We start from the raw sequence: 25,982 nt of genomic DNA, 5'->3' as shown, positions 1-25,982 counted from the left end.
GCATTGCGCGACATTGGCGACAATGTAATGTTGTGATTTATGAGACAATGGATTTATTTTGATGAATGAAATGAACCCAATTGGTTATAGGAGCGTTTGAATAAAATAAGATATGTTTTTTTTTCATTTTTGAGCGCATGTATAGTGTCTTGGTTCAGGACTTAGTGGCTGGTAGCTTAGCCGTTCGTTAGCACTTTTCAACCAAGGATCGGGTGTTACAATCACAACGAACGACGGTAAAGACTTTTTGGGGTATGATAACAAGTTCGATGGTTTGAAAATGTTTGATTTTTTAAAATATCATCATTTATATGTCGTAGAAGAACGAATGCTTGAATACTATTTGAAAACATGCTAATCGTATGAGCTTCTTCAGAATAATCTAGAAAAAAAGCAATGTGCTTAGGAAAACGCAGTTAATTAAGCTATTTTTATAAATACCTATATAACCGAACTAAAATATATTTGCGATTACTGGACCGGAAATAACCGGTTACTATAAAAACTGTGATTTATCTAAGAAATACCTATTTGAACTACTTTCCTATTAGAAATGGGCGTTGTATAAAATTAGCCAAGTAACCGACTAACTAGTAGTTTCCTCGGTTTTATTTTCCACATTGAGTAGGTACTCGGCCGAGTAATTCGGTTCGGGTTAACCTTTCAATATTTGAAATCTGTACAAAATTTTACAAATCATTTGTAATAAGGTCGTACATCGTCGTCCATGTCAATCATGGGGTCCTTAGTTAGTTAGCCTTTGATAATTTTGTAACATAAAAAAAATGCATTAAGGGCATCTTAAGAAATGCCGGGGCCCATGGGCACACAAGAATTTGGGGACCTTGTAAGAAAAAGCAATTGTCGCGAGTCCTGGGCTAGCGCCTCCTGTGCCTTCAGGGTAAGTAGAGGCGGAATAAAATGTATGTGAGTAATGTCAATTTAAATAATTATATTAGTATCTGCATGAGCTTTTTGAATCGTTGAATGTTTTTATCAGAATGTATGTATGAAGAGAAAAAGAGCAGATTGTTGCTAAGAGTAATAGGTCACCATAACTTGCTTTTTTTAATTTATCACCTTATATAGGTTTAAGTATACAAAAAACATTAAATATGAACTCGTTTTTACGTATTAAAATATTTCAGCATATAAAAATTATATTTATATTTTCTGCACATCCTTAAGGTTGACTGGTAGAAAATGCTACTTAGCATTAAGTCCGCCTATTGTACCACTATTTTTATTGGTCAATAAAGTGTAATAAAAAAAAAATAACATAGTCCTCTAAAATTTAAAATAATCTAATTAATTCACAATGCCTCATTCATTTATTTCTTGAATATGTAATTAGTGACTGTTTATTTTTTTGCCGTAAACTTCTTCGTAGATAACCACACAATTGCTATATTATACATAGTAACGTACACGTGTTTATAACCCAAACATAATATTTTTTATACGTTTAATAATATTAACACTATTTAAATCTTACTAGACTCTCAGAGAGTACATTGACTTTGCATTAAGTAGTTTTCAGAAAAAAACGAGATTTACTATATTTACGATGTTAGTTACCTTACTCCTCCGAAATTTTCACAAAATTTGATATGCATATTCACTAGGTCTGAGAATCGGCTACTATTTATTTTTCATACATCAGATAAGGGTTGTTCACCCTTAACATTTTTTTATTTATATGACAACACAACGTTTGCCGGGTCAGCTAGTCTGTATATATGTATTATTAATTTCGAAAATGCCTCCGTAATTCGTTTTCAATAAGATGATTACGTAAATAAACAATAATATGCAGGGAGTGAAACCGTGCATTTGGGCACGTGTACACCACGTACGCTAGCTCGTATATTCCAGTTGATGCAGTGATCACTTACGGGGTTGGCAGCGGCGGCTGCGGCGGCGGCGTGGCGTCGACGCAGGTGCGGGCGGGCCAGCGCGCCCGCAGCGCACAGCAACACTGCGCCGCCCACGCATGCGCCCGCCCACCACCACCACCCTGTAACAAGTGCACGAAGCGTTTAATATAGGTCAAACTCTTATCTAACGTAAAGTGTTATAAGACCCGGTCTATAAAGTGTTATGGCTCGACTTGGCGGAGGCACTGCCGTGCCTCCAGATAAGGCATTTTTTTCTTGATGTTTATGGGGTATATTGTCCGTTTTGTGAAGCGTAAGACCTTTCTTCTTGATGTGTATGGGTATATTGTGCGTGGATGTTGTGAAGCATTGATGACAGATTAAGCGTGAGGTTCGTATTTCATTTGCTAATTTAGGCATTTAATGTTACCTACATTAAATATCGTATAGCGAAATGATGTTTCTTGATGCTGTTATTCAAATTATGTGCCTATATATAAAGTTACTGAGCATGTAGATTTACGTTTGTAACCTCTAATTTATTAGAAAAAAATGTATACATGTGTCGTGGCTCTAAAATAGACGTGAATGGAAAGCCGACTTTGCTATGATCATAGATCAGTAGGATAATATATCTATGGCTATGATTGCTTATTTGTTTTAAAATTTCCTAACATTGTCAGTTCAAATTTTCAATATATAGTGCTATAAGTACTTGCGGAGTAAAAATAATGCGGTTTTAATTAACCCTATCTGGTTTTGTTAAGTCGTTATTTGTTACTCGCAGGCCGGCGAATGAGATATGGAGCAATTCTGTTTACGATCAATGTATGGCTTTATGACGTTGAAAATATGCAGCTATAAATAGAAATTGATGCTAAGATAAGCTTCAATTTTAATGTTACTAATATCCAGTAATTTTAATGTCATTTTTTATTTTGATCTAATATGATATTATTTATAATTACAAGTTGATGATCCAACCCTATTATATTTGGAATAAACTAAATTTTGAAATGATCTTGATTGATGGCAAATTATTTACGATGATTGGAAATTACGGGGAGATCGTCAGATGCTATAGCCCGGCGGTCGAAGGTTGCGGGCGGTCTTTGGGGCCAAAACAAACGGCATGTGATCGCGCGTACTCGACAAAAATTCGACATCGTTCGCCCAAGAATGCACAGTACGGTTATTTTTAGAGGTTCGAGGAGCGCGGGGGCGGCGGCGACGTCTGGTGTCGGTCTGCCGGGGCCTGCCACCGTTCACCGAAATAACTTCTCCAGCTGGCAATACCTGGCCACGTGGCGTGAAGTTCGCCTTCGATGCTGCCTACCTGTCCTTAGCGAAGCCACCGCCAGCTATCTCAACGCACGAAACGAAATTCCAGCAAAGACCTCGTGATAGTTCTATATGCGTATGTTTATGTAATAAATATGGTCCAGTTGTATCTCGGAATAAAATCTTTGATGCTTGTTGAGAGAGGGCGTATTCATTATAATGTGTGATGTGTAGGACATTGCATGACGCATTGCGCAGACCAATTTAATCAACACTGATTATAACAGCTTAAAAACCATAAGTATCGTGGTATGCCGTTGTAAAATTAATGGTTCTGAAATGTATAGGGCAACAGTAAGTACCTACATATATCTATGTTCAAGTATAACGATAACTAACGAAATGTGCAATATTTGGTGTAATAAACATTGTATTATGAAAGTTGCTTTTATATTAATGTTCTAATGAAATATAATTTTTAGGATAATTCTCCTGTAGTTGTAATTTAACTCATCCCATAAGCGTGTAATGTCTTATCTAGACAGAACAAATAGCTTATAGACATACTTTTTCGAGGCGTTCCAGCGTAGTCCTCAGGGGTAGCGGAGCATCTGTGGCCGACCTCAGACAGGAATATCTAATCCTGTCTGGGATTGATTACAGATGTCCATGAGCGGCAGTAGCCACTTACCATCAGGTGGACTGCATGCTCGTCTGCTACTCCTATATTATAAAAAAAAAATAGGGTAATCACGGTTGAGATGTTAGCTTTCTCTAATTATTGAATTATAGAAATCGGTCCGGGAGTTCTCGAAATTACGTTCGTTTACTATTATTTTCTCTTAATAATAATATAATAATTACGTGAGAAGTATATTATTTCAGTTTTCAAGATTATACTATACAATTTAAGGAATAAAAATATTGCAAAAAACATATATAGGTAGGCACTTACCCGATAAATGAAAAGGTTTTGTTTGTTATTGTTCAAATAGGTACGCTCAGGAAACGACCGTTATTGTAAAATTACTCATCAGACATTTGATTATGTAATTTAATTGTCTATACTTTTACAATTTATTATCTGTAATTTGCCGAAATTTATAAAAAGAAACAAGAAAAGACAATGAAAAAGTAGAGCCGAGTTATGTGTGTGGGCCTTTTCGTAGCCGTAGAGCGTCTACGAGCTCTATACAGTATGGATTTGGTAAAATATTTGAAGACTATACTGTTATCAAATGATACGGGGTGGTCAGAGGGGTTGGGAGGCGACAGGCGGGACGCTGTGATGTCTGTCTAGACGGAGTGTAATTAGGAAGGTGAGCGCGTAGGCAGTAGGCGGCGCGGACGGGCAGAACGGCTAGGCGCCCCACTTGCGTCATATTCTAATTAATACCATAAAAGGTAAATTGTGTTTTCTCGGTCTAACTGTTGACATTAATGTTGCATGAATTGAAGTAGTTAGGCCATATTACTATAGTCTATGTCCGTTAGTACGAATCAATCGTAATTTTTGTCGGCAAGAGAATTGAAGTTCGACAATTTTTGTCAATCTTAATGACAAATTTTGTACTGGGGTAGGCAAAAATGGTTAAGATTGATTATTATTAGCAGACGTTGATTAAATTGATGAAACCGTGCCGTAAGATTTTGATATTTTGGAGGAAAGAGTGTAACCGATGTCACTTTTTGTAGCATCTCTATCTTAGAATGAAAGGCTTGAAAAAATAGTTTGATCTTTTTCCATAAAAAAATACACACTTTGTTATTATTTATTTGCATAGTTAAAAAGACATATCCTCTTGATAGTAACTACAGTGTATCATGCCGATTGAACACTAAACGTTTTTATTAAAGTTATGTCGCATACCTACCAAAGATCATTCTGAAGTAATAAAGACCTTCCTATGACATATTAATTAAATGTTGCAAACAAACACTTTCAACTATATAGTAACATTAGATCGGATGTTATGCTGTTCTATGCTGTTCCGGAATATATGTCAATCAATTCGAGATGGTGTCCTTGTGTAGCGCGTAAAAGGATTTGTATGAAAATCTTTAATGTCATCTCTATGGCCCTTATTAAATCTCTTTGCAAAATTTGGTTGCAAATGAAAGGCAACACATACAATGTATGAATATTGTGACTGGTAATGTTATTTTATTGTATCGAATGTTGTGTAGTGGTAATATGGTGATAGTTGGTCTTAATACTGGGGTTGTTTGTCAACGTCGTGTGGTACGATGTGCGCCGTTACTTCGTCAGCTATAAATAAGTAACATGATGCTGCGAGCTGCATCAGCCGCGACATACATCTCATCTACGACCGCATCGTAGTCAGCAATTACCATACAATACAATTGTATATACACAATTTAAGTAGTATTCGTCAAGTAATCGAAATTCTGTTAATCAATATATCTCTTCGATCGTACATAGCGTACCAAACAAAAAGGGGAAAAAACGCTGAATGAATGAACACTGTCTTCGCACTATTGTTATTTTTTACCGAAAGATTTATTTACCGAAAAATAAAAGCTTTGAAATTACGATCTTTTTATTACCAAATTTTCTAGTTTTCATAATTTGATAAAAATGGTGAAATCAGTGTATTATTCTCGGTATATAACCAATGTTAACAATACACCATTTTGACAAAATTTGTGTTAAATTGTAAAATTATACACACACATACATAGATCGAGAGTTTTAACGTTTTGACAAATGACTGTTTTGGTTATTGTTTACGTATTGGCCCATACGATTTCCTAGTTCTAACACAATCCGCTAGGGGCGCTGATTGGAAATTGTATGGGCAAATAAATAAATAAATAAATAAATAAATAAATAAATACAGGAACCAAATTGAATAACTCTGTTTTACTCGTAATTAACAATACTTAATAAAGAAATCAGGATGAAGGTGCGGCAATATAATTATTCAGCGTGGCAAATATTATTCGAAAGAACGTTGCCAGTACTTACGCTATGATTTTAATTTTATTTTTTGGCTCGTCCCGAGCTTGCTTATTAATGGCAATTTAATAAAATTATTTTTAAATTATAATCGTTAATTATGAAGGAATATTAGAAAGCGGGGTATTCAAACCATTTTGTTTAACGCCTCTACTAAGAATGGTGGTTCTAGTAAATATCACCTTTATAATTTATATTTCAGCTCTATAATATCTTGGTGATATTATAAAGTTATGCATTACCAGAATTGGAACGTCAACCTTTAGCGTCAGTTTATAGGAGGCACGCTCGTTAACTCCAAGGAGTTTGAATCTCTACGAGGCAAGCAGTCTTGTCGTTATTGATCTTACCAATCTCTACAGACTCGTATACAAATTAATTCATCGATCTCTATAAAGAATATCTTTTTGTAACTGTATATTAAGTTGATAGACATTTTATAGTTACATATTCTAAGAGTAGTTTACTGAAAATTGTAACTATTTTATGTTTTTTTTTTATATATATTTAGCGCAGTTTCGTCTAAATGAAAAAGCTTTTAGCGGTTAAAAAGCTCACTATATGCTGCATAGGTATATTTTATATTAAGGTCCAGGTCATGGTCATCTAATTAGGTGCAAAATTTAGTCCGATTTTATGTCATTTTGTTTTAAACATTCAAAGAAGCAGACACTCTTTCACTTCATTTTTTTCGTAAATCATAATAATAATTATGTAAATATCTTCATTTCTGTTCGTTCATAGCGCGACAGAATGCTACGTATAGTACATTCAGTAAACAATAAACATTCTCTTGAACAGCGCGATAAAAATGTTATTTATAAATAAAATCGATTGCGTGTTGTAGCGTATTCAAACAGACGGACTGATGTGAAAGATATTAATTGTTTAAATTCTTCATTCACCGAGAACTTCACTCCAACTTCTCGTACCATCAATTTTGATGTTATTAATAAAGCATCTGTTCCAGATTCATAATAAGTGGGTATTTATTTTATACGTAGGTATATACAAATAATACACTAAATGTTTTTCACCCATGCAAATGAATAAATATGAAGTGTGTCTGCAATTTCGAAATAGTTGCTTTTCCAACATGCTTAATTGTAGAAGAATAAGATTATAAATAGTTCATGTTTAAATTATGCCTTTCTGTTTATATAAAATGTTGGAAATGGCAGATCGAACTTATGGACACCTTATGAAGGATGAGACTATTAGAATGCCTAACGTCTAATAGAACTAACAAGCAAGCATGGAGGGCACCACATGTTTATAGTCTGATTCATAATTAGGTGTTCAAAATGTAAACAAAGTAATGTCACTGTCAAAATTAACAAGAAACAAAAACTTTAACAAAATCAACAAAAAGCGAAAATTTAACAAATATACACAATTTAACAAACGCGTTATGTAAAGGAGAAAACATTCGAATTCGATCACAATCACGAAAATAAATAATATCAGCTATGAAACTTAAAAATGACAGCACAAGAAATGTCTTGGGTTCTGACTGTGTTACCATTATCACATTTTAATTTTCTACCATAAACTTTGTTTTTTATTATTATTACTGTATGGGACGAAATTGAGGTGATATAAATATTAGAAAATGTGAATTAATCTTTATTTATTTAGATTATTATTTTATTATTGTTGTATTACTTTAATATCGACAAAAATAAGAAACTACCATTTCTAAAGTATTTTTTTGATAGGTCAACACCTTTGTTTACATTTTGGACACCTAATTATGAATCAGACAGGTAGGTAGTAATTGGCACCCTAAAATAGGTTACTCATGCGTTATTATTCTCATTGACTAAAATGGAACGCTTTGGGAAAGTAAAACTGCCTTCAAAACAGAACAATGCAGTATTCCACTATTGGTAACCAAAGTACAGTTTATGTCCGTCTCTGTGAAGCTCGAGAAATCCCATGCGGATCACTGAATTTCTAGTCAAAGTTATTGTGTAGAACATAATAAAACAAATATGTTTAGGTATCGTGCAAATAAGTGAAGTACTTTTGTGGGAATTTACACTTATTTTCATCACACACATCTCTTTCTATTGCACGACTCATGATGCGAAGCATCAGAGAGTGCTTTACGATCGAAAAATTTTTTTCGCTTCATTTTGGCGGCTATTTTTATTATTATAGCCTTGATAGTTCACGGAATCAAGATATTTTGCATACTATTGTCGAGATAATTCAATGGAGATTAATTCCATACTTAAAAATTGATTTACTGCAATAGAATTGGAAAAAAACACCAAAATAGGTCAAAAAAAATTCCTGTCCGTCATGTGTGAAACCTGAAAACACTGTAACTTGTGAAAAAATCCATCATTTGAGGTAATTTTTTTTTTTTTTAATTCTAATCGACGATTGTAGGTCACTGAATGCGAATGATTAATTAATTCAGTGTCATTTAATTGCAATTAATAAAAAACGAAAACTACAAGACTGTATATATCTATAGATATTATGTACATTTATTCCACCAGGGGCGCTTGTGCAGTACCTTCTTCCTACTACAGCTGTTTTTTCGGCAATTAATTTTGAACGACTTAAGTTTTTTTTTTTTTTTTTATATATTTCATAATTAAATGAGCATTATGAGTCGTGCACTTTTGGATTTTCCAAACTTTTTTGGTTATAGGTTTGCATGAGTTTTAAGTTAAAGCCGGAAATAAAAAAAAGATTTCTCATAAAACCATGGTACAACTCTATAATCTGTCTTATTGTAACACGTCAGAATGTAGAGATAAATAATTTGTAGATAAAATGTAGCCTAGTTGTAATATAGTTTGTGGTTTTTCACAAGTCGCTGATTAGATATAAGATTCCTAATAAGAAATTTGATATGGTCTTATGAAGTCCATTATTTAAAAATCACTAAACGTAACTTATTTCAACATTATTAACACTTTGACACTAACACTTTGGCATGTTATCACAATTATTCTTCCCATCCTTTTCTAATTTATAGCTCAGCATTAACTCGATTCGAATTAGTTATTTTCAATAGTCATTCCTTCACTAGCTCAATAGTAGTCAATGGGTAAAAAACTTGTTAACTTACTGGGAATTCCATTCAAATTAGTACATATAGGCAAACGTTCTTATTACTTGAATTCCACAGCTCGTAGGTGCTGTGAAATGGCCCTCCATTGCAGGAGAGCGTTCCATTATATAGGGGGCACGAGTCTTTAAGAATAACCGCGGTTATTTCTATCGGGCGCGATCGTTCGGTTAAATATCCTTTGCGTACAACAACATTGTCGTAGGACGTTGTTTCTTGTGAATACAATTAAATATATAGAAAATAATACACATTACTATAGATATAGTTATGGACTGGTATCCTGGTAAAACGGATTATCGATAACATCTGTTTTAAGGTGTCGCATGTACTTATTTTAAGGCCTAGTTAAGTAAATAGGAAATTACTTATGTTTTAGAATAGAATAACGATATTGTCCTTATTATTCTTCTTATTAACTATTTAAGAAGTTAAGATCATGCTATGTATATAAAAAAAGATATTATATCCTATTTTATATCTTGTAAAAAAATTGCTACTAAGAAACATATAGGTAAATTACTTTGATGGATCACCCATATGTAGTAAGATTTCAATAATATTCAGTATTGTCGTAATTGTAAATTGTTTTAGCACGACTAGTACAAAAAGTAGTCACATTGATGTACAAGCGAAAATACTAACAGGTGTCCACGCTATTTGTTGGAGATACGTAACATCTAATAATAAAATACTGAAGCAATAATACCGCCATTACCTTTTACGCTTTCTGAAGTTTAACTGAATAACAATAATCGTTTACGGTAAATCATCATAAAGATGGTCACGAACAGTTTGGACTTAACTGGTAAAAAAATATCCACGAGTTGTAACTTGGAAAGAGTTACTTAATAATAAACTCATTCTCCCACCCTATATATACCTTCTCACCGGGTGTCGATGTGAAAATTAATGACTGGAGAAATATAGAACAGCTGTGAGGTGAGCTCCGCTATGTAGGAAGAATGCAGCGGTTAGCCCGCAGCCATTTTGACATCGTAGCCCTGTGTGACATGTCAACGTGGAAGTGTATTGTAGCAGCACTTTCACCGTACGTTAGACAGTGAGCTAGCACTCTGTTCTTGCATATTTTCCTGTCATTTTTGCGCGTGCGTGAGGGCGCAAGCGCGGTCTCAATTGTTTTCGTCGTGTTTCGCGGGTTATTTCGGGCGCGTGCGGCGGCGCGGCGGTGCAAGCCATTCGCGCACGTCCAACTGTCCACAAGCGTTACCTACCACTACAACACCTTGATATTCGATCACTTAATTTGATGACCTTAATTGTGTCAACAGTTTTCTCCAATTATTGTAAGTGATGGAAAATATGGTATGGATCTGGAAAATGTCTTGGGCATACTCGCTGTGACTCTACATTTAAGTATTAACTTGAAATTAATGCACAAAACCGAATTAAAATTATTTAACCTGTTAAACGTCGTGAGCCAATGAATATTTATTAACAAAGTTTTGGATCATTTTAAGCATCGGGTAGTAAAATGACAACCTATGAACAGACAAATAAACTGATTATACGTACAAATAAGTAAAAAAAATTAAGTGTGTTTCAAAATAAACGTCACACGAAAACAACATGATTAAAGTAGATGTGTACCCGGCGTTCCCCACATGGTAGCCGATATATTATTGTACATATGTGATATACTCGTTTGTTGTGATGAAACGTTTGGTACGTGTTTTATTTCTTAGTGGACGATTAATTTCATCCACGTCAGTAATTTAAATTACAAATGTGATTAGCATTCTGTATTGTAATAGGTATTCTCTTCACCTTAATTTAAATTATCAATTCTTGTATATTATACATGTATAGATCGTGTAAGTTACAGAGCTTAAGAAGGTTTCTCTTAGGTATGATGTTGGTTCCAGGACTTCCAGGGAACAAAAGAGTTCTCATTAATTGATGTAAAAGTCAAATACTTTGATATTAATTATTGTTTAAAATGTACTATGAAAGGCAGCATATATTTCAATTTTATAGACGTTATCGAACTATTGTCACGATTCACATTACAATCATAACAAAAACCCAATACCACAATTGTTTTGTTTAAAAAAAATACAACCGACTTCTATGTCACTACAAAGTAAAAAAATATTCAAATAAATGTTGGTTTAGTACATATTTCTGAAGACGGGGCTCAATATACATATTTCGGCGGAAGACGTAAACAGCGTGTCCAATATGAGCGCCGACTTCAGAAATATGTACCTACTTAACCAACATTTAATTGAATATTTTTGGAGTTTACTCCTTAAGAAACGATTTGAGTTATAAGGCCCGGTACGGAAATTTTATGAGGAGTAAAATCAAGTGTAACACGAAAAGTTGAGGCGTTACGTAGAAAGAGACAAACATATATATCCACACTTTACGCGCAACACCAGTGAAGTCACTGAATAGAAATGTCATAATTTTATTTTTTTGTACTAGTGACGTGAAGGAATGCGTTGTATCGGTAAAATAGGTTCACAGACTACATATTAAAAGTATTTTTAGCCACAAATAAAACATAGATAATTTAAAATAAGCCAAATACGAAGGTGCTACACTCGGACATGTATACATGTCGCTGGGCGGCAACGTAATGATCCATTACAATCCCTCCTTTTTATTACAATCATCATATCCTCTCAAAAAGGAAGTAGCGTTTTTAACCAAAATATGAATCAAGAGTGCTTTTATTAATTTAAAATACAGTAAGTTCAAATCCCATATGAATGTAATTATTACAATAAAAATAATTAGCAATATATAAAACATTAAAACGTCATTAACTATTTTCTATTCGATATATATCATAATTATCGTTCGTAAGGAGTAAACTCCAATCGTGCGTCGTAGCTGACACACACACACTTTTTTTTTACTTTGTACTGACATAGAAGTCGGTTGTATTTTTTTGTTAAAAATTTTTTTCACCCTTTTTAGCGATGACATATTAACTTTTATATTAATATTAGATATTATATGAAAAAAAGTTCATGTCTGATTTTTTTACGGATAGGACATTATTAACACATTGAAGGTCAAAATGTTCATCATATGTGTCTGCTTAGTAAGTTTAATACGTGTATGAAAGCACAAAATGGCTAAGTCCAATGGTTTAGGCTGGAGGCACCTCTGCATCATCAGATCTAAGGAGTTAAAGGACAATTTTTTCATCATATATCTCTGTCTAGCAACTTCATTACATACGAGCAATTCGTTCACATAGCAATTAATATCTAACTTCTACTCTTTAGGAAGGAGGCACCTCTGCATCATCAGGGTTGAAGAGTTGAAGGTGAAATTTTCCATCATGTCTCTAATCAAGGCCTTTTCACATACTCGTAAGCTCCTAATGCCTAACTTGTATGGTTGAGATAGGAGGCACCTCTGCATTATCAAGGTTGAAGAGTTAAAGGTCGAATTTTCCGTCATATATCTTTGCTTATTAACCTTATTAAATGTTCGTAAGCTCCAAATGCGTAACTTGTATGGATTAGGTAAGAGGCACATCTGCATCACCAGTCCATTTTTTATGATATCATGTCAATCTAGATACTCAATGTTCATTTTAAGTTTCATGAGAAGAATGAGGTCGGGCATAAGGTAAGTTATCATAAAATATGTAAAACACAGGGGTGGTGATGATGAGTTCCGCCCCATAACTCAAAGTTCTAATGATCAGATCATCATTATATGAAGGTATAAAAGTAATGCAACAAAACACTCTTTCAAATGAAAAAAAGAAAATTGAAATTGCTTAAGAAATACTCGGGTTATTACAGTTTACAAGAAATCAAGTTTTTCCGATTTTCCAAATTTCCACGAAATGGGACAACCTGTGAAACTAGCCGCAGACAATGGTGTTTGAATCATGTCGATCGGTCGCGGCATCGCGAAAAAATAGCTGGACACACATAAAAAAAAATTTACGTGTCGAGTAGATAACCTCTCTTCTTTGGGAAGTCGGTTAGAAAGGAATATTTACTTAATGTGTGACCATTAATTGAAGTGCTAATCTATATTTAACGAATTAACAGGAAGGCGAGGTATTTGCGCCGTCCTACAGGTAGCAGGTACATAGAAATAGAAACTGGTGAAAGTCACATCGTATTACCTACCTACGTCTCACCGCATTTCTAGTACACACGTGATAGATAGCATTCTGCAGCTATTTTGGGATACTTTTACTCCATTAATTTTCGGACAACAAACATAAATATGTATGACATTATTACGCACTGTCGTTGCCCAAGCGTTTATGATATTTAACATAATATATATTCATACAAACGCGGTAATATTGTTGTTGCCAATTTCACCCCTTTGGACTATTTTTCCCGAATTATTAGCAAAAAAATTTTGTTCAAGAACAACAATAGAGAGGAGAGAGAGTACCGTCATCTTGTTACTCTATGCGTGATTTTGAAATTTTCGAGGAATTATCATACTTAGAATTTTATAAATATATATAAACATATCTTATATATAAAATTCGCGTGTCACAATGTTACTTACTGTGTTCCTCCGTAACGGCTTTACCGGTTTTCACCAAATTTTATATGCATATTCAGTAGGTCTGAGAATCGGCTACTATCTATTTTTCATACCCCTAAGTGATAAGGGTTGTTCACACTTAACATTTTTTTAAATTTTTGAACAATTTTTTTTGTTTTTATTTTTCTATAATGTGGCATTAAAATACAAACAACCCTAAATTTTTACCTTTTTATAACCAACCCCTATTTTTTAATAGCCATTTAAGTAATTTCATCTTTTTTATACCGCTCGATGTTACGTATTTTTTTTTATATGGCTTCACTACGTTTGCCGGGTCAGCTAGTTTAAGATAAAATGTAGCCAAATTGACTGTTTGCAAAATGTTAAGCTTGTATATATTTATTGCTACTTTGTATGAAAATTACTTCTAAACAGGTTTAAGGAGTTCTGAAATTGTGCCCTGTAATAATCCAAAGCTAAACTCCTATAACGTAATTATCTTTACCCTTAGTATGAGTATTTACGTTTTTACAAAAATGACTGCTTTTGTATTTGCCCATTTCCAATCAGCGTCCCTAGCGGACTGTATCAGATTGATTGGAAATGTATGGGAAACACGTAAGCAAATACAAAAACAGTCATTTTTGTAAAAACGTAAAAACTCATACTATGGGTCCTTAATAGATACAAAAGTGTCATGAAGGCGTACGTAGTTATACGTGGAGGTGATATTACTCTTTAATTGTAGTACTCTTACCAGACAATAGGAATGATTAATTCTGATGATATTTTAGTCACAAATAGGTATGACGGTAGCGCCCCCTCATTCGAACAACGGAAAATTTTATTTATATTGTAAAGGTAACGTTAAAGGTTGTTAAAGGTGAACCTAATCACGTTTTACATGTAGAGAAAATTGTGTATAACAGTTACGTATTCCGTATATAGTAGAGCACGTAATATAGATAGAGACATTTATTATCCCGTATCTGCGGCGTAGATTTACCCTCTTATTTTTAGGGTATATCTAAGTAACTTGGCTATAGTATTTTCCGAGTTGTGTGCGGAATCAGCCCAGGGGTAGTGGTAGTGTGTCGGCGGCCGGGGCCGGGCGCGGGCGATGGCCTCGCGACCTATTTCCCCCCGCCTCCCCGTAGGCTTGGCCTCCCTCATCCTTTATCACAATGATAACAAGAAGTACTCGAATACACCTAGAACAGCGCTCGATATTGAACATTCATCGTCATTACATTGCATAAAATCTAGAGTTAATTGAATATTAACGTCATGATCTAACGATTTTTAAAAAACATCATGCTATAAAAATCTTGTATTTCAATCGTACACAATTCTTCCGAAATCCACGAGGAATTCGTTTCGTGGCGAGAATGCGATACGTCAAGTTGAATTGTGCATTGTTGCGAATGTTGCAATGACCCCGATGTTATGTTTATTGGACTCGTGTAGAATATTCGTTAATATATAAACATATCTTAGAATACGTAAAACGCTCAGATTTATACACATAGAATTATATTGTCAATGTTTGATATTCTAGTACAATTATAAAGCAATGTTGTAGTTGACCTTTAACAGAATTCTAATAAATTACAACAAGGAGACGAATGTCTACTTTTAGAGATTAAAGTGGTTCACCTATAAGTAGTAGCTATATGCAATAAAATATTTTATCGCAAGAAAGATCTCATTCACATTTAAATCAGGATATTTTAAGAAATATTATTAGATAGCGATCTAGCTTAAAATGTAATAAAATAACATTTCAAATTAAAAGTTTAATAAGAATATAACATTAAAATTGGAATTACTAAGTCCGACACAACCCAAAATTTTGGTGTAGCGTAACTCGGGGCACGTTAAAAGCGATCGATGAATCGGGTTACCACGGCAAAAAGTATGGGTCGGCGAGAGGAGCGACGGGACATAGGCTATGGTGCGGTCGGCTGTCCCCAGGGCGTCGCGCGGCGGGCGGCTGCGTCTGCGGCACCGGCGCGCCGCGTTCGACGACCTGCCGTCTCAAGGCCGCTCTTACACGTGCCACCGGGCGCTTCCTGCCGCCGCCATAACAAACCTCTCCCCGCCTCACCACCCCACCCTTCCTTCGATAACCCGAAAACTGTAACCTAATCCCTAATTTTAGGCACCCTCTTTCTCAAGTTTTTGATGTATCCCTTTACTTAGGTAATAATAGCAATATAATTAGTGTTATATTTATAACAATGTAAAAAGATGTTTCATTTCAGTTCATTATACTAAATTAAAATTCAACCTTTGACGTACTCTACCAGATTACGTAAAGGCGGTTTGAGGAAACTCATCAGAAATTATTTCTTTAAATATCTTACCATTGCTCTTTAATTTAAGCGTACTAATCAAAATTTTTAAGAAACACAAACAAAATGTGGGTTAACATATATGCCAATAATTTGGTGATTTTTTTTTATTTCACCGATGAATAACGTACTAATTTACATTTTTTTTTGTTTCCCTGTGTGAATGATGTTCACTTCAACATCGTGTTGACCAGTGCGTTATAAAACCGCGAATGGATATGGTCACTACGACTCAAATCTTCCAGATATGCCTTTATGATTTCGCTTGTGATCTTGTATACTCGTACCACATGCAAGAGCAAAGGCAAAATTCTAATATAGTTGCTCGATCCACTTGTGAACAATGAAGATCACATGCCTGCGGTATGCGCATAATTATGTGACACTGTTATTATTGTTATCTCTACATTCCTTTGTATGTCCTTCTGCTCGTTATGACTTCCCACCCATTATTGAGAAGCTGGGAGCATCTCCACCACGCTTCTCCAATAAAGGTGTTATGTTATTGTTATAATATTCTAAAAGATGGCGCTAGTTGCCGTAATTATCATCGGACGAGATAAAAAAAAATGTACAACTATATAGCTCTACCCTGGGATTTTTCGTGTTGGAGTTGACGTGGATATATAGATTAAAGCACAAACTCCAGACAGATACCTAAATTCATTTGGATAAATATCTGGCTGGGATTCTAATCCGGAATCTATTGTCTGGTCTCCGACTGGTATAGTGACGGCTCTACAACGTGGGTGATTAATGTACACAATATGTTTTTTGATTTTTTATTATTTTATGTTTTTACCATGTTATCATATTGCTAGCTAGGTTCATCTAAAATATTCAAATAATGTTATCTAAATAAATAAATGCGCATCGAGCGAATCACCATAATCATGTTATGTCTAGCAGACTGAAGGCTGATGTATAAACATAAGCGGACGTAGGCAGCCACAATGCTGCACTCGGTCAGTTGTTTTATATTTACGTGAGCGAGTTTTGACTTTTAAAGCATAAGGCCCCGTTTATATCTACAGACATTAAACGTGCAGACACGGGCATTAGCAGACAGGACCATATTTATCTATACTAATATTATAAAGAGGAAAACTTTGTTTGTTTGTTTGATTGTAATGAATAGGCTCAAAAACTACTGGACCAATTTTAAAAATTCTTTCACGATTCGAAAGCTACATTATCCACGAGTAACATAGGCTAATTTCATATGAAATATATTTGATAAATAGATTTTGAGGCGGTACAAAGCATGCCGGGTCAGCTAATATACAATATTTTGACAGACATGGCCCAAGTGTGCGGCTGTGTTATGGCAGATACAAAAATGTAAATGTGCATTGTACAGAAATTTGTCTGACATGCTCTATGTCCATATGTGTATGCAGATAGACCAATGAGAGATGATAATTGTAAGAATAACGTTTTTGTTTAAGTTTTTATTAATTTTTATCGGAGTAATTTAAGCTTTATTCAGTTTGTTATTAATGAAGTCCGAGTTTCATTTATGTGACGTTTTATACTATTCCCTTATCCGGCAGAATTTTTAGACATAGGTTTTCGAAAGAGCCTGTATAAATCAAAGAAAACTGTTGAATCCAGAGGGTATCGAGGGTAGGACCGGTTAGAGTGATGCAAATTGGGGGAGTCCAGTCTGGTAAAGGTTGATGTTAGCCGAAATCTGGTCGTATTTTTTCAAAAGTTTTAGTCCAGTATGTACCTACAGATACGAGGAGTAGAACATGCTCAATTTTCGTATATTAAAATGTATCTATTAACTTTGTATTATAATAAAATTAGAAGGGTAGGTGAATATTTATAATTAGCTGTTTCATTTGATATGTTTCGGCGTGTATGTTTTAAATTGAGACTAGGAAATGAGTGACTAATTAAGTAAAGTCTACAAGATTTCTTTTTGGTATTCGTAGAATAATGATAATGATCAGTTCGTATTTCCTATATATGTTGAGTGGGGGAAAGTAATATAAATACTGTGGTCCTAAGATATGGCGAGATAAATAAATAAATTATTAATAACATTCGATATAATTAACATTTAGAACATCGTTAATATTTTATTCCCTCGTCTTAAACTATAATATTGAATAGTGAAGATAATATAAGAATTTATAATATGAAAGCTTAATTAATATAGAGACGGTCTCTATCTACTTATTAAAAGTTTGACGCTGACAAGCAACTCAAAGCTTCTCAGTCGGTCTAGAACAGGGTTCTCAAAGTTACAATGACTGCATCAAGATTATTACTAAGAGTATCTATAATAGAACCTGCTTCAATGCAAAAAAACATGTAAAAGGAAACAACTCTTTTGTATAATATGTGAAATATGTATAAATATAAACACAATACAATATAAAGAGATTTTGATATATACATTTATTACAAGATTTCAGATATGATTTGTCTTTTGTAGTATGAGTTTGTATGGTACGTAGTATTACGGTCATAAAACGACTGTAATATACTAGTTTTACTTACTACTAAAACTAATTAAATTAATTTTCCTTATGTACCTACTGATGTTTTGCAGATAATTTCTCTGGCTTGACAGTGACTGGATCACTGACTGTCCTAGACAGTGACTGGATTTTGTTACGACAATAACCGTTTGCTGTTAATATTCTATCTATATGTAAATAGGCAAGGACAAATCAGTAGTCTATTTTTTCTAACCTAACCATTTTCTTTGTTTACGTTTTGACGAGCCTGTCGTATTGACGAGCCTTAGTGTTTTTAATACAAAAATTATAACACACAAATTTATGTTTTCTTAAAATTTTCAACCTATGGTCTAATTCATAAAGCAAGTCTTTGGTTGATCAAGAGTCAAATAAATATAATATCGTAAATATCAATAAAATAATACGAAAACGTCAGTCTTTACTTATCTCAGCAGTGATATAACATGTCGACTCAAATGTCACAGCGACCAGATTGCCAGATAAAAAAAGCGTATTAAAAACATGTATTTAGAATATTTAGCAGATTTTCACAAATATTATAAGATCTTATAACTTTTTTGTTCTCAACGTTAATTATGATTATCTACACGTGTTATGAGATTGTATGGATATGACATAGATAATACACGTTATATACTTAAAATGATTTACGTGAGTGATTCCACAACCTGAACGTAATGCGTAATATAAAAACACGTGTTCTACGCCATATCTTCCTCCTATAACTAAGGTCCAGGTCCCTCCCCCAATGCTAGTTAGTGAAACGTAGAAAAGCCAACCGAAGGCCTAGACGATGAGCTTAGCTCTTAATATGGGAATTTTGCATTGTTTTACCACATAAATACTACTAAGTATGCTGTTTTGTGTGAGTCGTTTTAATGAAGGTGGAGCTATACTAGAATATACTTTGGATACACTATTTAGTACTTCAACAGTTATAAAACGAAATTATGAAAATTAATTGTAATTATGGTATTTTCATTTTATTGAGATTACATCTAGTATGTCAACTTTAATAAAGCAGTTTTCGCATACAACGAGAATTGCTTGATTAAAGTCGTAATATAGTAGTACCAGCATTACATGAATTGATGGTAGAGGGCGAGTAGGCGAATAAAACAAAGTTGTATCAAGAGCTGCGTAGCGTGGCTGAGTATATGTAGCAAATTTAGTATGGGGGGTAGAGTTGAAGGCAGGGAGGCTGGAGGGCGAGGGACGTCTGCGAGAGGCGGAACCTTCGCTCTGATAACCCACATTTGAGCGCCCTCCGGCGGCGCCTTTACATTTAGGAATATGTATATAGTGTACTACTAAGCCTAAAATCTGTTACAAGAACATTTTTATCCATAATTTTAATATTTTGTAATGACGGTTTAACTTTTTATCCATTGCTTAAAATTAGTTGGCAACTCTGTGGGGGACGGCGGCTAGCGGCTGTGGTCCGTATTGATTTTTGTGCCAGGCTAGGATGCGAGTTTACCGCAGTTTGGATTAAATACGACTATGGTATTATGAAGAGGAAAGATTTGTTATAATTATTGCTTGGTTACTTAGCTAGTAATGTGATAATGACGTGTTTACGGTATTATCTTGACATTATCTTTTTGTTAATTGCTCCGTTCGTAGACAAAACAATTTTCTCAGCATCTCACATTAATACATCTTATCATGTTTATGTATAAATGTCTATTTATAATGTTGTTCGATATAAAAATAATATAAAAGTGACTGGATTTTGTTACCTACTCGGTAGAAAAAGTAATGTCATCTTTTGATAAGAAGACATTGATTACATTTATGTATTATTAAGTTTGTAGATACTGCATTATCTACCAAAACAAAATAATCTATACTTAACATTTTAAATGGACCTAATGTTAGTTATGTTTAGAGGTTCTATTTCTTAGTAAATATATTAATATGTTTCATATTTAGATTAGATGAGAGTCCCTTCTTATAATAGTAGGGTTTAAAGTGATAGATTCAGCCATCGTAGAGACCTTACATACTTACATTAACAATAGCAATCATAAAATTAGGTAGAAATAACGTATTACGTTAGAACGAAGCAGCGAGTACTGGAGTGTTGGAGTACTGACCGGCGTATGCGGGCGGGTCGGCCGCAGGCGGCGGCGGCGGTTCGGTGGTGTTGGAGGGCGCGCTCGCGCAGGAGGGCGCCGACGGCGCATCTTCCGCGGCGCGGGCGGAGGGCGGCGGCGGCGCGCCAACGCCGGACGGGCCGGGGGGAGGCGCGCAGAGCGCGACCAGCCGCAGCAGCGCCACGCACCACCACCAGAGCACGGCGGCCAGCGCGCGGGCAGCGCGCCCGACGCGGCCCGGGGCCTCCTCGCGACCGAAATACGCACACCGTGGAGCTGTGCGAGCTCGCTCCCTCGTTCCGTCGACCGGGCGTGCGTGCAGGCACAGGCGGCGGCTGGGGCGCGACGCGGGTGCGCGCGCGCGGCCACACGGCGACTGCGGCGCCGCTTCCGACGGCGCACGACCGCGCCCGAACACTATTTCGGGAGCGACGCTCCGCACCGCCACCGCCCGCCCGCCGCGCGCTGCCAATTTTACGCGAAATTGCGGGCGGGCGGTGATGCGATATGTACCGCGGCCACCTGCATTGGCAGGCCCGTCACGGCCATCGAAGCGCTCCTAGCAGAATCCTTTTTTCATTGAGAGGGCCCGTGGTGAGGCTCCGAAAGACCCGCGCGCCGATCCACCGAGAGACACGCGCGTCGCTCCTCCACTTAAAATAGTCTGTGGCAAACGTGTTGCGGCCCGTGTCAATAGATACAATGTCGCAGCAATTGGCAAGGAAACAGAGACTCGCACTATCTCACTGTCTCGCGCACTGTGTTGTGAATTCTTATGCACGGTTTATATTTAGACGCAAAATTATTTCTGATATAGATAGGTGTTTGACATTACGTTGAACTCTCATACGTCGGGAAGCTCCACCTGTATAAATACTCTGTGCCAGCCGAGGTACCGGTATCGATTATATTGCTAAGTGGAAAACAGGCTTTTTGTAGCTTTTATTTAAATATAGGAGTTAATGTTATGATGGCATTATAAAAAATCGAAAAGAACTATATGCTTAAAACCGGCCTCGTATTTAGATACGTATGTCATTCGTTAGCGCGGTTATAAACACGTTTTATGACGTCACAAGAATTCGGATATATGTACACGTTCGTAGTTTCGTAGTGCCCGGGAAATCATTTTCATTCAGTGAAAATAACGGAGTAGCCGTTATTCTCACTGTACTAGTAAAATCTACTATTTTTTAGTGTTATTGCTACAATTTGACCTACAGTTAACCATTCATATTACAGTGATTCTTCTCGCTAATTGTAATAAAAGCGTAAACTTTTAAAAATGAGTTTGAATATTGAAGGCGTAAAAAAATTGTAAATAAAACACATTGCAATATGTATGTTTATTTATTCGGAATTATAAGGAAAATACTTTAATTAATAACATGTTTACCTAATGTAGAGAGTGGTACATATTATTATGCGACCGCCATGCCTATTTCTGCCTAATAATATAAGTGTTAAGCGCTATTGTGTTTTAAGCGTGGATACGCTTTTCCGAGGCATTTCAGCTAAGTCCTCAGGGGTTACGATGCGCCTGTGGCTGACGTCAGGTAGGAATTCAATCATATTTGGGGTTGAATGATGTTCATGTACGGCAGTAGCCTTCGTGTGGTCTGCATGCTCGTCTGCTACTTCTATATTACATACTAGCTAACCCGGCAAACTTTGTACCGCCTCAAAATATATTTATCAAATATATTACATATAATATATAGCCTATGTTACTCGTGGATATTGTAGCATTCGAATGGTGAAATAATTTTTAAAATCAGTCGTTTTAAAGTCGTTTTTTAGCCTATTCATTACAATCAAACAAACGAACAAAGGTTTCCTCTTTATAATATTAGTATAGATAAAACATATTTGCTTAATTCTAGATTGATTTTAAAGATTTTAAAGATTTTTAAAGATTTAAAGATTTTATTGAACAAAAACACGTTACAAAAAATACAGTAATTCGTAAACATCTGCAATAGTAAGAAACTGTGTGTGTGTGTGTGTGTGTGTGTGTGTGCATGTGTGTGTGTGTGTGTTTAAGTTTAATAAATGCTAGTGTATTAGTTTTTTAGAAGTGCTTCAGGCTCTTCATATGTTCGATTTAATAAGTAGTTACTAATTTTTTTCTCGCATTCCCAATACGTGAGTGGATGAATTTTTAATATTTTATTTAGTCTAATGTAAATTAAGGAAGCTAAGTACTCATAGCTCTGTTTTCCGAGTGCAGTACGACTACGTGTTTGTTCGCAGATTTTATCAGGCCGACGACTAGTGAGGTTTTTGTTAACGTAGGGTAGAGTTAAGTGTTTTCGTAATATCAATTTGCGGATGAACAACTGTCTGACGGTTAAGACTTTAGCGACTTTAAAGAGTTCCGAGGTAGGAAAAAGAATAGGCTTGTAAAGCATCACCTTAAGAACTGCCCTTTGAGCTCGCTCTAGACGAAGAAATCTCGTTTTAACTGAGCCGCCCCACACTGTAATACAGTAGGATAAAACTGATTGTACGAGTGAGAAATAAACTAATTTTAGGGTTTGGTGATCTATGACAGCTCTTAAGGTCTTAAAGATGTATATTAGTTTCCTTACTCTGGTAACTAAGGCTTCAATTTGGTCTTTCCACGTTAAAAGGCAGTCTATGTGGACTCCTAAATATTTTATATTATATGTATGTGTTAATATTGAACATGAACATGAGATTTCATTTGCATTACAACGATGCGCAACAATAGAGAATGGGAGTCGGGGCATGGCACTTGTGTTTAACGCAAAAGTGGTGTAGACAGTTTTGTCGAGGTATAATGTAAGTAAATTTTTTGTCAACCACTCCATAACAGTACGCATAGCAGTTTCTGCGCAAGTACGAGCCTCAGCCCATGTGGGAGCCTGAAGCAGGAGAGCCGTGTCATCAGCGTAGGTTAGTATTTTACAGTTGGTAATGTTTAAATTGCAGAGTTCATTTACGTAAACAAGAAATAGGGTAGGCCCAAGTACACTACCTTGCGGAAGGCCGCATGTTAAAGTTCGGGGGAGACTAAGGTAACCGCCAACTTTCACACGTTGTGTACGATTACTAAGGTAGCTTTTGATTAAATCGTGAACAACTCCTCGTACACCAATATGCTCCAATTTGTTTAAAAGAATGGGGATAGAGACTGTGTCAAACGCTTTGGAAAGATCTAAAAAGATACCAATAGTTTTTAATTTGTTGTTAATATTTCTCACGACAGTATTTGTTAGTTCTAGAACAGCATCTTCCGTGGACTTCCCGCTCCGAAAGCCAAACTGTCGATCGGAGAGGATATTGTACTTATTAAGATAATTTATTAGTCTATTGTTTAGTATTTTTTCTATTATTTTAGATAAAGTCGACAGAATAGAAATGGGCCGGTAATTGTTGACACTGCCTCTATCCCCACTCTTGTAAATTGGAAGCACTAATGCTTTTTTAAACACAATAGGAAAAATGCCAGATATGAAACAGAGGTTGAAAATATGGGTCATGACAGGGGTTAATATGTGACGGGCAGCTCTTAGCAATGATACCGTTATATTATCCCAGCCTGTCGCGCTTACCTTGAGTCCCATTAGTATTGACCCAACTTCTTGGATGTCAGTTAATATGAGGGCCATGGAATGTGATTGTGGTGTACTTGTGAAAGAGCCAGAGTCATCAGAATTGCGTTTTTTATTCAATTTGGAGGCTAACTCGTGTCCAATATTGCTCATAATTGCTAATACTCATTGAATAAATTAACAGATTGTTCAGGAGTGGGAGATATTTGTAATAAATCTGAATTCACATCCGACTTATTGTTTAAGTTTGCTATATTTTTAATAAATTTCCAAGTCGTCCTGGGGTTATTTTTAGCTTTCATAAATTCCATCCGTTCATAGGCTTGTTTGATCTTTTTTAAAAGATTCCTGCAGTAGTTCCGGTATCGCTTATATGTTAACCTAGCAATATTATTTTCAGGGTCTCTTTTAGATAATTTATGTAAGCGATCGCGATTACGTATGCAACGCAAGAGACCAGGGGTCATCCATGGTTTTAATACTCGTTTTTTGCTAGATATTATAATGGTGCGTGAGTGCATGGTCATTATATTTATTATTATGTTAACAAACGCGTCAGCTGCAACCTCGGCATCCGTCATAGCCATTATAGAGGAAAAATTTGTAAGTTCTAAGTCCCTTACACATGCAGTTTCATCAGTGATAAGTTTTGTCCGTTCCGCTCTACAAATTTTTAATTTTTTACTACAGCAAAAAATTACCGGGGCATGGTCCGTTATATAGGTATCAAGGACAAGAGTGACGGAGGGTGCTTTAGTCTTTACTATAACATGGTCCAAGCAGCTGTTATTCCTTGTTGATTGAATTTCATTGTCAATCCGTTAGTGTTCAATTGTCCCACGGGTCTCTCTGCAAGCGGAATTTCAACCATAGTTCTGTACTAAAACCAACACGCGCTGGTCTAATGCGAATTGACTTCAGACACTTAAATAGATTTTTTAAGAACTCTGTGAATAAATTTTTGAAAATATTCTATTTATTACGTACTTGTGTGTTACATTTTATAGAATTCGTCGAATTATATTTTTAGAACTATAAAACTAAATCTATTTAAACGAGCAAATTCCGTAAATTTATCGTCATCATGACTAAACAGGAAGGGTTTTGTTTAAGCTTAAAGTTTCGTAAGGTGTATACACAGAAAAGAAACAAAATCTTATAGTTATATGTTTAATGTATATAGTAGGTATCACACAAGCAGTGAAATCAATGTATCATGCAATTGTTTGTCTTAAATAGTCCCAGGCTAAATGTTTGCAACGGGATATGTTTATCTTTTATGTAACACCCAAAATGGTTAGGCTTATTATTAATTTGGAAACTTTTTATAAAGCACGCATAGTGTTTAAATAACTCTATGAAGATTATTAGATCTATAGCCTTTTGTATTTAAATTACATAAATTTTGTTATTTACACTTAATAATTGGGGCTGTTTTTTTTAAAAGTTACCACGATAAGAAAGCATGATAAACGCAAGTAAAGCTACTATGAGTCGGCGGTGGTGCGAGTGGCAGCTGCTAGGGGTGGTCTGGATAACGTCATACGCCATCGTCGAGATTGCAGTGCGATAAAGGCAAAGAGAGGTTTGTATCAGCCCACGGTCAAATAGTGCTTCGAAACTCTCACCACCATAGAACATGCAAATGAAGCCAATGTCCTCCCTCGAAGTACAAACTGTAAACTGTCTGTTTAACTAATCAGAGGACCTTGCTTCCTTGCGAC

General features: G+C 35.5%; 1 protein-coding gene across 1 annotated transcript; it reads right to left on the bottom strand.

The window, feature by feature from the left end:
• Nucleotides 1-307: 307 nt before the first annotated feature.
• On the bottom strand, nucleotides 308-24,411 carry LOC140756172 (uncharacterized). The gene is made up of 4 exons (XM_073091610.1): nucleotides 24,259-24,411; nucleotides 20,681-21,239; nucleotides 1,896-2,017; nucleotides 308-382 (listed from the first exon to the last, which is right to left on the bottom strand). The coding sequence occupies exons 1-4, from the start codon at nucleotides 24,409-24,411 to the stop codon at nucleotides 308-310; spliced, it is 909 nt and encodes a 302-aa protein (XP_072947711.1).
• Between the last annotated feature and the right edge of the window lie 1,571 nt (nucleotides 24,412-25,982).

Source organism: Epargyreus clarus, unplaced genomic scaffold (genome assembly GCF_041222505.1).
Source record: "Epargyreus clarus isolate Ecla_fem2 unplaced genomic scaffold, WU_Ecla_fem_2.2 ptg000034l, whole genome shotgun sequence".
In the NCBI taxonomy this organism is placed as follows: domain Eukaryota; kingdom Metazoa; phylum Arthropoda; class Insecta; order Lepidoptera; family Hesperiidae; genus Epargyreus; species Epargyreus clarus.
Note: the sequence above shows the minus strand (reverse complement) of the source record. Positions and strands in the feature narration are given on the sequence as shown.

Excerpts from the sequence above, each read along its gene's own strand:
- LOC140756172 (XM_073091610.1), bottom strand. The coding sequence starts at position 24,411 with ATGAGCAATATTGGACACGAGTTAGCCTCCAAATTGAATAAAAAACGC. Across the intron at positions 2,018-20,680 it reads CGACCCGCCCGCATACGCCG|GGTGGTGGTGGTGGGCGGGC; the intron begins GTCAGTACTCCA and ends CACTTGTTACAG. Across the intron at positions 383-1,895 it reads CAGCCGCCGCTGCCAACCCC|ATTATTCTGAAGAAGCTCAT; the intron begins GTAAGTGATCAC and ends CTTTTTTTCTAG.